The following is a 13125-nucleotide window of genomic DNA, read 5'->3' on the forward strand; positions in this document are numbered from 1 at the left end:
AGTAGAAATAGGCCTTTCAGATGGCAGGTTAACAACACCAGCTGCATTAAATACTACTGGAGACACTGCATCAACCACTTTTACTAAAATATAGTTTTGTCACCATCTTGCTAGACACCATAGTAATATTGGGAAACTTAGGATGCGTTTTATTGTCTTACCTCTATTTTACAAAGGCGGGTAGGGCCTACTAAGCGTATGGATGTTTAGTGACTAGTTAGAGAGAAAGAAACGCGTCACCCCAGCATTTACAGCAAGCTGTCTGAGTGGCTTGCACGTATGCGACTAATAGGAAAATAACACATAAGAAGTTATATTCACTGGAAAGTGCTTTATTGCTTTGATTGGAGCTTGTAGCTATCCTGCCATCAACCCCCTTCAGCAAAGTATGCAACCATTAACTCCATCCAGAACAGTGGATTGAAAACAAAACATATCCAAAACAATAACTTAAAGTGCTGAGGTAGAAACAAAATGACTTCTTGCTGTCTGAATTTAGTATTTTCTCCCTCATATTTTCCAAACTAAATAACATAATCTCTTTTCCCTCTCATCTCAACTCTTTCTCTATCGTTTGTTTTGAAAGGTCAGTTTCGGAACCTGTATGAGATAGGAAGAAGCAGGTGGGTCTTCTTCAAGGCCTGGACTTTGGTGTGGGTCTCCTCGTCCAGGGCTTTATAGCAACGCCGGGCGTAGTCCAGCAGCTTCTCCTTGGAGGAGTCAAACTCCCCCACCTCAGCTACCTTCTGGGGGGACACCAGGAGCATCTCTGCAATGGGGGAGGTGGATGCCATGGTGTTGCGGTCCACTCCGTGGCTCTGAAATGCCTTGGACATGGATCTAAGACGTTGGTAGGTGTGGAGGATCTTCTGGTAGCGAAGGAGTACACCGTCAGGATCTTTCACTGTGGAGGGAGGGAGAGTTATGTTGGGGTTTCTTAAGAGTGAAACAGATTCGAATATAACGATGATTATAAACAAAGAGTTACTTTTGGGAACAGTGTGAACTGTATTAGTACGTGCTGTAATTAAGTATAGCCCTTTTTATAAGTCCTTTGCTCACCTCGCTGCCTCTCCCTTCCATGGGTGATCCTGATAACCCTCCTCATCTTCATCCTTGGTTCTTCGCCAACCACCCTGCCTCCTCCTCTTACCTTCCTCTTCGACCTCTGGTCCTCTGATGAATCATCCTCGTCTGAAACCAGCTCCTCTTCCTCCAGGTAGCCGTCTTCCTCAAAGTATTTCTCCACCATCCGCACCTCCTGTTTGACTATGTTAAGATGGGAACACCTTCAGAACATGCATTTAGCTGGATAACCAAAAAAGATGCACAGGGTTCCTTTCTGCTGTACATCTTCTGCAATAGAATTACTTTTTTTCCTGACACCTTTTTGAACTATGTATAGCAACCACAAAGTGTAATACATGTTATTAAAGACTCCAAGCATTCATAGTTTAAACATGAAACATACTAGAAGTCCACTTGCTTCTGTAAGTTCCATCTTCTATGGGACTCTTGACACCAACTCACCAGGAATGTTCCTGCCCCGAGTGAGGGGCTGGCTCTGGAGGAGTTTCTGTATCTTTCCAGACCTGGTGGTCATGGGTGAGGGAGGAGGGGAAGGTGACCTGGCTGCCTGGAGCTTCACTGGAACGGCATGCTGAGATTCAGCTCCCCAGTCTGTCAAAGTAGAACAGATGCAGCATTAGTCAGCGACACACACACACACACACATGCGTGCACACAAACACACAGCCCACCATTGCTCTCGTTGTTCCTCATGGAGGAGATAAAGCGGTCAAGCTGACAGCGCAGGAAGTTGCGTTCCTCCTCCAGGTCCAGGATGCGTTTCTGCAGCCAGGTGTTCTTCTCCAGAGTCACGTACAGGTGTGTCCGCAGATTAGAGATCAAGATGAAGGGGCTGTATGAGGAGGAGGGGGCCTCACACCCAGGCTCTGGGATAGAGGTGTCAGTGGAAGAGAGGGATGTGTATAAGAGAGAGATGAGCAGATAAAAATGTGCACTGAAGAGGAGTAGAGGATAGAGACGGGAGACTGAAGACTACAAATGTTATTTTCAAAATTTTGTGAAGCTGTAAGGGACATAATTGGTTGGTAACAGCTGTACTAAAGTGGACTGATTAACACTGATTTCAAGATAAAGATTGGAATAAAAATAAGACCGATAACCTATCAAATAAAATGGATGGGTGTTGGGCTTGATCAAGGAATGGCCCAAGATATTTAAGTCAAGTGAAGAAAAGTCTTCTCACTCCCCGTTTCTGTCCCATGCATTACCTTCCAAAATGGGTTCACTTTGGTTGAAATAGACGGGCTGAGGTCTTTCCACGTTCTCACCAAAAGGGAAGGACACCTCGTAAGCATTAACATAGAGGCCTCCACCTTCTGGAGAGAGAAAGATGTAATGACTAATAACACTGTCATGAAATGGATGGAGAGATGGAGTTATCGATTGACAATGTTAGTTATTTCGTTCTTTGGCTGACAATGACATTGATAATAATAATGACTAAGTTACCTGTTGTACTTGGATTCTGCGTGTTTGAGGGATTCATACTTGCATTTCTATAATACAAACGATATGGAAATTAAATCGACACAATGAGTCGTCAGTCGCGAGATTAACCTACTAAAGCTCAAACCCAACCATATGCTGATGTGGGATTTTACATCACTCTGTAAAGCTGTAATATTCCGTTATACAACCGTAATATAGCTGTCCACGTTTGCCTACCTCAATGGCGTTGTGAAAATCTTATGTCGCCGAACTAGGACCGTAATTAGCTCATTCCAGCTGGTAAATTTGAACGACAGCTTAATTGTCACGCAGGCGCATTTGAAGACGTTCTCTACTTTTAAATACTTTTTTTTCAGCTTTAACCTAAACTTGTGGGTGGGGCTCTGTATTGCAACACATCGAATACAGTTGTTTTATCCCCTAGGCTACTTGTCTTTTTCACGCAGTTTGGGGAGTTGGTGCATGATGATAGGCAATAGGCTACCTGTTTAAACCATTCCAATGTCTATTCAGATCTGTGAAAATATCAGTGAAAAAACCTTTCCGGAATTGGGCCACAGGTGGGTCCGGAAGCACGAAAAGTAAGCTACCTAACGAAGTTGTGGAAAACTCCGCCGAAGTGTCGATGAAGCACGATTTAAGGCTATAAAACATTGATCCGTGAGTTACAGTTCAGTCGAATTTTAAATCAACCTATGCTTGAGCACAGCCAAACTATGGACAGGTGAACTGCAACCTTTACAGAAAATGTTTATAGACCGATATCTTACTAAAAGGCTCGAACTGTAGCCTGATTGTGGTTTTGTGATCGAAAGTTTGTTTTCTGTGTAGGCTACTATGCGACCCTGAGCTAATTATGCCGTTGTAAGCTTAGAGAAAACGTTTATTATATTGTATTTTACTATAAATATGATTTTTGCTTGGACCATTTGTTTTGAACACAGCATACAGCATCAATAGTTTGTGATAGAGTTGTAGTTGCACAGTATAATTTCAAGTTAAAATAGATGTACAGATGTTTCCGTGTTTTAGATTTAATCGATCTTTTAAAAGGCTGCATATAGCCATTAAGCCATCTCGGAAGGCCCATCTGATCAGTGCTTTCTTTCCAGGTGACCATGGTTGTGTTTGAGGGCCTGTCCCACTGTAAACTGGCTCTGGCCTTTGCTGTGTTGATGGATCTACTCGGTGGAGCCGCCCTGCTGGTGGGAGTGTTTGTCCCTCTGGAGATCCAGGGCCAGGACTTTGGTGACCTGCTGGTGTACACAGGAGCATTGCTGGTGGTCATGTCCCTCTGGGGTTGGGTACTGTGGTACAGCGGCAACATCGAAGGCCTGGCCACCAGCAAGGAGATGGGACACATTGGCAGTGCGGTAGACAGACTAGCTCGTAACCTCAGCCGCAAGATTCGCACCTACCGAGGGCGTCGGGGAACCTAGAACTGGTGTCTGTGATGTCAAAGCTCAGTTGTGCTTTTTATGAGCTAATAATGTTTCACACCAAAATGCCCTTTAACCTAAACGTATGTGTTCACAACATTTCAAATATAATTGTACACTAGCTTCACATAATGGTTGTTCTGTTACAGTTGATACAGGTGCAATGTCTTTATGTAATATTGCCTTCGTTTTTTTGTCATTTTTCAAGCATGTCTGTTAATAATTTCTTTTTCAAATAAATGTGTAGAGTGAAACCTCACATCAGAAATATTTATTCAGACATTCAGAGAGAACGAAGGAGTGAGAAAAGACAAACAGGAAAGAGAGCTAGCCTGCCAGGTATTCAAAAGAGCTCTTTACCGGATCCAAGCATGTATATTCATTGGTAAAGCTAAGCCACTTACAGAATCAGATAATTCACAGTTCATCAACCTTTGTTTCAGAGAATGCTTCTAACCGCATACATTATTAGTAGTATGCATGAATAGTGCATGCTATAGATGCATGCTATGTTTGCATGTGCGAGTAGCATTTAGTCAAAAGCCAGCAATGTCGTCACTTTTCCCATGCCTCATGCTCAGGGTCGTCCTCTTGATTAACGAGTTTGAGTGACACAGAATCACAGATTGCATTGTGTTGATGTTATTGTGCTTGACAAACAAAATCAAGCTCACCCGTTGTAATACTGCTTGACACAGGGCTCGACAACCATGCTATTTAGATGTCTTGATCATTTGATCTTGTTTTCTCTCTCGGGTACCCTCTTTAAATTACTGCATGCTCACCTTTTAATCGCCTCAGAACCTCTTGCCCTCTTTAATTTTTAGCCTCTCTCTCTCTCTCTCTCTCTCTCTCTCTCTCTCTCACACACACACACACACTTGAGTAAAGGTGAGCTTGTTTCCAATAGGTGGGGCTTCATTACTGGATCAGGGTGGGGTGGGCAGGGGGACTAATCTTTTAAGGTTTGAGGGGGACTTTTATTTCTATCTTGTCACAGAAAATGGAAGGAGGGGTGGATGGGTGGTTGGACAATAAGAGTAAGGGTGAAGTGGTGAATGAGGGTTGTCTGTTGATTTAAGCAGAGTAGAGAGGAATATGTTGACGATCAAAGCGTAGATGAGTGATGCTCACTGATCTTGCATAGGCTGAGTACCTTCTGTGTATCTGATGGACGTTGCCTGACCCACTTGGAATATCTTCAGGACTCACTATGACATGTCATCATCCACTGAGAAAGTGACACACACAATGACCACAGCTCTGAGACACAGACCTAACCTAAATTGCACCTTGAATTTGTCAAATGTCAATGTGAACTATAAATGAATGTGACAATTGAACACAGTCATTTATATAATGTTGAAGTGACATGACAATACAGACAATACCCAGTCATCAAAAGAGGTGAAAAGGGTTCATGTATTTTCCGATTGTGGGCATGGAAGTATAATCACAGATGGAGAAATGGAGAGAGAATTGAGAGGAAGGACAGAAGAAGTGAAACCGAGACATGTTGAGTCAGACAAGTCTGTCTGAAAGTCTGTGCCCGGCCATTATCAACACCATTATCAATCATCAAAGTTTGTTATGGTGTCTCAGAATGCTTTTCCAATACTAACTCCATCTAAATATGATGTTGGTGTGGTACACTAAGTGAATATTGTTTACATCAGGGTTTTGTTTCCAAAGGCCAGGTGGTGGGCTGGGGCTTAGGTAATGTGGATAAAGTAAGCATGTTAAACCCCCAGGAACACATGCGCTACAGCCCCCCTTGTTGTCTTGAAATAGATATATAAAACCTTCCGGGTCATTAAGAACTTTTCATAGATTTTGTCTTGAGAAAGATAACTTGCATATGTTGAGTAGTTGGCTGTTGGACATGATACACGGTCCAACTCCAACAGCTCAGCCTGGTGAAACAGTAGAAGGAAAGCAAAAGCCCTGCACATACACTCACACACGGACAACCCAGTGTTCTGTGCCACCAAGTATCACCATTGTTCAGAGGGTGAATATGAGAGAATCAGACCAAAAGTGATCCGCAGTTTATTTCAGGCTCCTTGTGGGCTCAGCTTCAGTTGAATCCTGGCTAATTGACTTAACCAGGCAGGTTGTTAGCAAGATCCCTCCTCTCTCTCCGCTGTTGGTTACTCCGCTACGCACTCCTCTCCATCAACAGCCAAGGTAAGCTACTGACTTTCTTTTTTTCTTGGTTCCTCTGAAAATCTAAGATTTTGTTATGTGAAAGCAGCAGCCAGTTGTAAGAAGTGAAGCATTACTTCAGTACAAACGTTTTACGCCTGTTTCAATGTACCTTTCTCAAATGGTGAGATTCAGAGTTGAACCATGGTGGTGATCACACTAAACATTTCTAATGTACTTGTCTGCGGTCTAATGTTCATTCAATCGCTGATGTTGTCTATTTTTAAGAATGTGAGGAGTGCTGCCACTAAGTGTCATGATAACATTTCAGTTTACGTAACAAAACGTCCAGGTGTATGTCTTGGGCACTCCTATCCAAATCCCCCTCCCCCAGGCGCAGGGCGTGTGGAGTGGGTTGTGGGTTAGAGGCCCAGTAGGGGGAGACATAGCAGAGATAGCGGCGACCGACCGCTGACTAGGCAGCGTCTCAATGATCACAGCAGTTGGACAGCTTTTTGGATTTCTGATGCCCCATCATTATGTGGACATCGATCCATGATTGGTTGTAGTAGGAATCTCTCTATGTGACGCCTACCTCCTGAAATGGACTCAATAAGCTTGACCACAGTCTTGTTAATAGGCTTACTTAACACTCCTCTCACTTCTTCTCCCAGTCTCTCTTGCTCCAGAGAGTCTGAACAGGACAACTGGAGGTAAAGGACTGATCGGCCTTGCATAATTTCTGCTGGAAATCATTCTGTCAAAGGTAGAAAAATGTGGAAACTGAAATACACAAAGACCTAAAACAGAGATTGCTTGTTTTTTTGTCCATTAAGGATACAGGAACATATTTTCCTTCCTTCAGCTGACAGCATGGGAAACTTCCAGAGTGGTGCTGTATCCAAGGAGATGCTGAAGGACCTTCGTCTCACCACCAAGTTCAGCGAGAGCGAAATCGCCCAGTGGTACGAAAACTTCCAGAAGCAGTGTCCATCAGGGCGCATCTCACCGGAACAGTTTGAGGGTATCTACGGCAAGTTCTTCCCAGACAGCGATGCCAAGACCTACGCCCAGCATGTGTTCCGCTCATTCGACACCAACGAGGACGGGATGCTGGACTTCAGAGAGTACATCATCGCCCTGCACATGACATCCTCTGGCAAGATAACGCTGAAGCTGGAGTGGACCTTCTCACTGTTTGATGTGGACAAGAACGGGTATATCACCAAGTCAGAAGTACAGGAGATCTGCAACGTGAGTTCATTGCAAGAGGATTTGTGGGAAGGGAAAGTGCATGAATGGATGGGTGGAAGGATGGATGGGTGGGTGGGATGATGGATGAACGGATGGATGGATAACGACACAAACAAGGGAAAAAAAGATGGTGTGCATCTGTGTGACCACTGCTGTGTCCGTGAGAGCGACATGTCCTGAGTTTTGTCCATGGTTGCTCTCAAAGTTGATCATCATAAAGACTTATAGTAGGTAGGTTTGTTCAGCTATTTATTGAATCTTTATGCAACTGGATTGTAACTGGAAAAGTATTTTGGCCAGAAGATAGTAGCGCATACCAAAATGCATAATGTTTCGACAGACAATGCATTGCTGGTGTATCTTTTTCCTGGCTATGTCTTCATACTATCTCTTGCAACAGACCAGGCTGGCCCTTTATAGATTGTGTGTAGACAATGTTGTTGAGAAGCACCTTTTGTTATACTTGCCAAAATAAACTTCAAATCATTGTAGCAACCAATACATCTAAAGGTTTGACGGTAATATGAAATCAATCCGACATCTGTGGGCGCGCAGGACTGTAATAAACACGACAAATCATTAAGACCGTTCCGAGACTAATAATTGGACGGGCTACCTGTTTGTCTACCTACCTACCTACCTGTGCGCACTCTGCCCCTGCACTCAATGCGTGTTACTGTAGTTTTAAACCAGGCTAGGCAGAGGTATTCTAAACAACCGAGCTAGAGGCACAAGAATGGCAAAGGAAGAGCAGGCAATGAATCCAGTTCCAGATTTCACAGTTAAAAATCTATTATAGGATTTCCCAATACTAAATTCTAGCTTGAAAGTAGTGAGTACTAACACTAGCCATGTTTATGTTCGTTATTATAGTGTTGTGTGTGTTCTTACATGTGAATGGGACATGGGGTAATTTGTGAAAAAAACAATGCTGCTTTCTCAAATACTCTCTCTTTCATGGACTAACTAGAAAAGTCTCCCGCAGTTCTGTATTCAGGCATTAATGTGTTTTGTGGGAGTGGCTTTGAAGGGATGGGGTGGGATATTAATGTGAATAGTTTGGAATAGAAGCTAAAATAGCTAGCTTTCCAAAACATGCCTGCACCAGCTTTAAGACCTACTTTGTCGTGGAGTTTATGTCCCTACCCTGCAGAACACTACTAACGACAGCTCTCCCTCTCGTTGTCCCTGCTTCTTTCCCTGTCGGCTCCATCTCTCTCTTTGTGGCTCTCTGACGTCTGCCTGTTTGCCTGACCATTTCCCTAGATCCACCCTTTTTGATGTAACTTAAAGTATTTAGGCAACGTCTTTTAACCTGACTGTTGCCCAAATTAACAGACGTATTCAACTTGACCCCACCATGAGGACAATCTAAAAGTGTCCAGGGTATATGGCCGGGAAGGAGAAGGATAAATATACCACAGTAGAAAATAGAAGAAGTGGACTGGTCCACACGGGAATCTTAAATACAGATTACTCAGTGTCTTAACCTTTGACAAGCGCATGTGGGTGTGGCCTTAGCCTGTGCTAAGTGGCTGACACAGCTCTCAACCATGACAATTGTGTGAGAGTCGCAAAAGCATTGCCAACATATTGTTTCCAACAGATTAAATTGGGACAATATCTTAGCTTGTGCCAGTTGTGCCAGCTGGTCAAGAGATGCGCGCGAAAGGAGCTTGATGCTGTCATGGGGGCCCTTTTGTATTGACCCCAGGGATGGTTATAGCTGAGTATTTGACTGCAGATAATGAGGTTGTTGGTTCAACTCTCCCCCCTGTTGTCACTTTGGGTAAAAGCATCTGCTTGATTAATGAATGAAATGAATAGCCAATAAAAACGGAGTAGTGAATAAACAAGGTGACTACTTTTCTAACTCCTGGCGTGAGTGAAAGAGAGAAGGAGTCTTTGGGCAAGACTCTGTCTCCCTGTAGTTTGTGGGTTGGTTAGTGACGAAGACAGGGAAAAGACGTAATCCTTCCAACCAGGCCATGTCTGACACTGTCAGAAGTATGGTAGTTGGTCACCATGGTTGGCGACTCACTTGACAGCCTGACCACCATGCAGTCGTCCAGCTCTAATCCTCCCTAAGCCTGTGTTTACATGTTAGGAGCTTGAGTGTGAGCTATTTGTCCCAGCTCTGTCATTCCAATAACCTTTCCTTTATCATTTTTGCTCTTTGATTGTTTTACTCAGAGACTTGAGGTTGAAATCATTATGTTTTTCCATGATTCACAAGGGGTGTTTTGATGCCTCACTGTTTTATAAATCCATGTTGAGAAAAAACAGAGAGCTAGAGCTTTCATCGATAAAATCAGGGATCTACGTACAATTACAAAAAAATCCTCTCTAGTCGGTCTCCAAGATCGGCCAGCTGTGCTGGTATCATTGTTTATTCTCAATATTGTTATGTCAGCTGTGAAATCTCAACTCACCCATCCCTACGTTACTGCATCTATCCTTTTCTTGAAAATCAGATCAGTGGGACCCCAAGAAGAACTACAGCAAAATATCTGTCCACACAACAGCTTAACACGTAGCAACGTTATTCTTATCTTCAACTCATGTTATTGAGCTGACTGGAGAGATGTGAATCCATGTACATGGTCAAATACTTACAAGGACTTATTTTTCACTCCACTACCTTTAAAGATTAGGAGACAATCGTATCAAGCACCAAACACAGTTTTCCAGACTAATCTCTCTTCCCCAGTAGAGGTTTTGCCAGCAGAAACATGATCATCGGTGATCATTCATATGAGAGATTATGAGAAGGGATTGGTGTTTGGTCAGAAGCTTGGTGATCTGCAGTTGGCATTCTGATGTGGTTCAGCTGTCGATAGTTTGGCTTTTCAGAAAATACATCAGAGTTTTAAATACTGGCAGGTGGAATCAAGAGGATGATGACAGATTAATGATGATGCAATAAACGATGGACAGTGTTTGAAAGTTAGTGGCGGAGCGTCCTTATGACAGTGACATGATGTAGTTCTGGACCTGTAGGCTGATCTCCATGTGACCCCTGTGTGACATCTGTGTTCTGCAGGCTCTTTTCAAACTGATTCCCAAAGACAAGTTGGCTGACCTACCTGAGGATGAGAACACACCAGAGAAGAGAGCAGAGAAGCTCTGGAACGTCTTTGAGAAAGGAGATGATGGTGAGCAGGAGGGTTGGAGGGGTACAGGGTGAGACAACGTGCCATGGCTTTCTTCGGCCACTGTGTGGATTTGCTGTATCAGTGTAAAACGGATTGTTTTCTCATTCTTTCTTTTTTTTTTTTACTTTCTCAGATCGAGTGGCCGAAGGAGAGTTCATCTCATGCGTGATGGCGAGCGAATCTGCTCTTCGTCTCATCCAGTACGAAGCAACCCAGTAGCTCCTTGAAAGATTCTGTACCCAACTTCTCTTCTACACACATCCACATCGAGCCTTGCGTACGACCTGCTACCTCTCAGACTTCTGGCCAGGCCCTTCTGTCACTCTAGAAGTTTGTTTGAGGTGATACTGAAACAGAGTCCTTGTATAACCCATCCACTGAGTGTAAAAGAAGCTCAGATCAAGTTCAAAAGAGTCCATCTGCTGATAGGATAACAGTGGCATCCACTTTGTGCGTCTAGCTACAAGGAAACAGTTGTCTGTGCTCACAAGAAGTGGAGTAAAACTACACATGATTCTTTTTGTATGTTAGGCCAGAATGATAGAAGCTAGTCTAGACAGAGCGGACAAGAACATCAGCAGTCTTATTCTCAGACACTTTTGACATGATTTGCAGGCTGTCTGTGTCCTGATCTAGTTTTTTGTTACACTGTTCGGACATGGACAGCAATGATAAGCAGGTTTCACTTTTAGAAACAACTCCATGATACTTCATGGAACCTGTGTACAGTGTTGAAAATGTGTTAAAACCAAATACAAAGTTGTTACCATAGATACATATACAGTGTTAACTTTCAATGGGTGAACTGTGAAGTGCCCGCCATCAATACTCTGCCAACCACAACAGGACCACAGCATAAGACACTTACCTCAGGACAAACTCTAGTCTAGAGCTTACTTTTAGGATGTAATGCTTGGAGAGATAAGGGGAAAACTTATATTGACTCTACTTCAGAGTTGCTTTTGATCAAGTTAGATTGTTTTGTTCCTTTTTTGCTACATTGTAGACTTTTCATAGGTACTAATGCTGGTTCATCAGTACTCCATTGAGGTGGGAGTCAAAGCATCTGTCTCTAGAAATGGATGAACCCAAAGTGATCACAGATTCCGTTTGAACAGTTGTGTCCTGTGTGAGTGGAAGTTTGGTATCCCTTCACAGCCTGACACGCCATAAGGATCCCTGTGGTTGTGAGTGGAGGTGTTGTGTAATACCTAGGTGCGCACCAACAGAGACGTTCGCTACATTGCTTAAGACGACTGTTACGTAAGCATGTCAACTTGATTTACCATCCTGGCCCAGTTCTTACTGGACATCTGCTAAACATAATTTTGGTATATCTGTCTATCAGCGATTCCAGAAATACTTAATTGCTTGATTTTTGATTCTACTAAGAGGTCACACAGACATTTATTCTGTAAGTCCTTTTTAGTTGGAATATTTGCGATTGTAAATAAGGATGTTGAGGTGTTTATCATACATTAGTTCTAACTGGAATGGAATATGGTGTATCTATACATTGGAATCCAATACTCTAGTTATGTTAGAAACATTTTAAATGCTCTTCAGGATAGTTATTTTCCATCTGCTTTTATAATGATTTTGTGGCTTTTAAGCATGTTTTGAAATAAACATCCCAACTGTGATATAAATTATTTCATTTCAAAGTATTTTTGTCTCACTTATGGTTCAAAATTAGGAAAATTGAAACGACAAAAATGTTAACTGCTGTATACTATATATCAAATGTAGAAATTGTACTTATTTTGTATTTTCAGTAGCCTTATTATAACATTGTACTTTGTCACTGCACTCCTTTTCTCATACATAACCTTTTTCTTTTCTTCTATCTTTCTCTCTTTCTAATCATCTTCCTCCTCCACCTGTTGTTCTCTCTATCTCCCTATCTCTTTGTGTCTCTCCCACTCTCCTCTCTCACCTCTCTCTCATTCTTTTTCTCCCAATCACACACACATACTCCTGCTCTCCCTTTCACACACAAAACACAACTCTCTCTCATCCCTCTCTCTCTCTGTCTGCTTTCCTTATCTTTCTGACTGGGGAGATTATTGATATAATCTCGAGTCCAGAATTTGAAAGCATCTGTCTGTCTTGACCTGCAAAGCTACGTGCTCCAGATGGAGGCAGGGTTGTGTATCTGTCCTTTGGCTCATCCACACAGTACAGATTCATCTACGCTGTCTCAGGACAATCCACCAGACAGGCTCCCACGTCCAAAACATCTGTTTATGCAGGACTGCAGACAATGCTCTAAAGGAGAGGATTTGTCTCGTTCTTTTGAGTATAAGAACAGAAATAGCAACACATCTGCCTGTGCGTTGTTTCAGAAGTCAGTCCATTTCACTACCTTTATTCATCTCTATATGAGGAAACACAGTTACCATCAATATAGAAGTTAGACAGGATCACTATCAACACAATAAACTTACATAAAGGACTTTCACATGCATTCCAGGCCAACGCCACCTGAACATCAAACATGTAGAATTTCTAAAGGGTTTTCATCAAATAATAAATCAAGAGCCATCTAAAGTTCCTTCCAATGTGTAAAAAATGGTCTTAGACTCTTAAAAGAT

The 13125-nt window shown here is 42.7% G+C and overlaps 3 protein-coding genes across 6 annotated transcripts; 2 read left to right on the forward strand and 1 right to left on the reverse strand.

Moving 5' to 3' along the window:
* Positions 1-326: 326 nt before the first annotated feature.
* ccdc106b (coiled-coil domain containing 106b) lies at positions 327-2875 on the reverse strand. Its single transcript, XM_067256115.1, has 7 exons — positions 2755-2875; positions 2539-2585; positions 2298-2405; positions 1761-1955; positions 1531-1680; positions 1063-1269; positions 327-904 (listed from the first exon to the last, which is right to left on the reverse strand). Exons 2-7 carry the CDS (start codon positions 2573-2575, stop codon positions 588-590), a joined length of 1014 nt encoding a protein of 337 aa, XP_067112216.1. The 5' UTR covers positions 2576-2585; positions 2755-2875; the 3' UTR covers positions 327-587.
* A 148-nt stretch (positions 2876-3023) lies between these two features.
* On the forward strand, positions 3024-4228 carry tmem238a (transmembrane protein 238a). 3 transcript variants are annotated; one of them, XM_067256367.1, is made up of 2 exons: positions 3024-3119; positions 3651-4228. In XM_067256367.1, exon 2 carries the CDS (start codon positions 3657-3659, stop codon positions 3975-3977), a length of 321 nt encoding a protein of 106 aa, XP_067112468.1. In that variant the 5' UTR covers positions 3024-3119; positions 3651-3656; the 3' UTR covers positions 3978-4228. The 3 variants fall into 3 exon arrangements, with proteins under 3 accessions (XP_067112468.1, XP_067112466.1, XP_067112467.1); XM_067256365.1 differs by having other exon boundaries at positions 3097-3198; XM_067256366.1 differs by lacking the exon at positions 3024-3119 and adding an exon at positions 3129-3262.
* Positions 4229-6995: 2767 nt separating this feature from the next.
* rcvrn3 (recoverin 3) lies at positions 6996-10812 on the forward strand. 2 transcript variants are annotated; one of them, XM_067255648.1, is made up of 3 exons: positions 6996-7376; positions 10420-10559; positions 10665-10812. In XM_067255648.1, exons 1-3 carry the CDS (start codon positions 6996-6998, stop codon positions 10756-10758), a joined length of 615 nt encoding a protein of 204 aa, XP_067111749.1. In that variant the 3' UTR covers positions 10759-10812. The 2 variants fall into 2 exon arrangements, with proteins under 2 accessions (XP_067111749.1, XP_067111750.1); XM_067255649.1 differs by having other exon boundaries at positions 10420-10531.
* Positions 10813-13125: the final 2313 nt, after the last annotated feature.

The sequence above is a fragment of the Osmerus mordax genome, chromosome 18 (assembly GCF_038355195.1).
Source record: "Osmerus mordax isolate fOsmMor3 chromosome 18, fOsmMor3.pri, whole genome shotgun sequence".
In the NCBI taxonomy this organism is placed as follows: domain Eukaryota; kingdom Metazoa; phylum Chordata; class Actinopteri; order Osmeriformes; family Osmeridae; genus Osmerus; species Osmerus mordax.

What these genes read in the sequence shown, in the direction of transcription:
- ccdc106b (XM_067256115.1), bottom strand. Translation starts at nt 2,575, where the DNA reads ATGAATCCCTCAAACACGCAGAATCCAAGTACAACAG. An exon ending in GAGGAACAACGAGAGCAATG is followed by an intron (nt 1,681 to 1,760) that starts GTGGGCTGTGTG and finishes CTACTTTGACAG; the next exon opens with ACTGGGGAGCTGAATCTCAG. An exon ending in TCGGGGCAGGAACATTCCTG is followed by an intron (nt 1,270 to 1,530) that starts GTGAGTTGGTGT and finishes ATCTTAACATAG; the next exon opens with TCAAACAGGAGGTGCGGATG.
- tmem238a (XM_067256367.1), top strand. Translation starts at nt 3,657, where the DNA reads ATGGTTGTGTTTGAGGGCCTGTCCCACTGTAAACTGGCTCTGGCCTTT.
- rcvrn3 (XM_067255648.1), top strand. Translation starts at nt 6,996, where the DNA reads ATGGGAAACTTCCAGAGTGGTGCTGTATCCAAGGAGATGCTGAAGGAC. An exon ending in AAGTACAGGAGATCTGCAAC is followed by an intron (nt 7,377 to 10,419) that starts GTGAGTTCATTG and finishes TGTGTTCTGCAG; the next exon opens with GCTCTTTTCAAACTGATTCC. An exon ending in GAGGGTTGGAGGGGTACAGG is followed by an intron (nt 10,560 to 10,664) that starts GTGAGACAACGT and finishes TTACTTTCTCAG; the next exon opens with ATCGAGTGGCCGAAGGAGAG.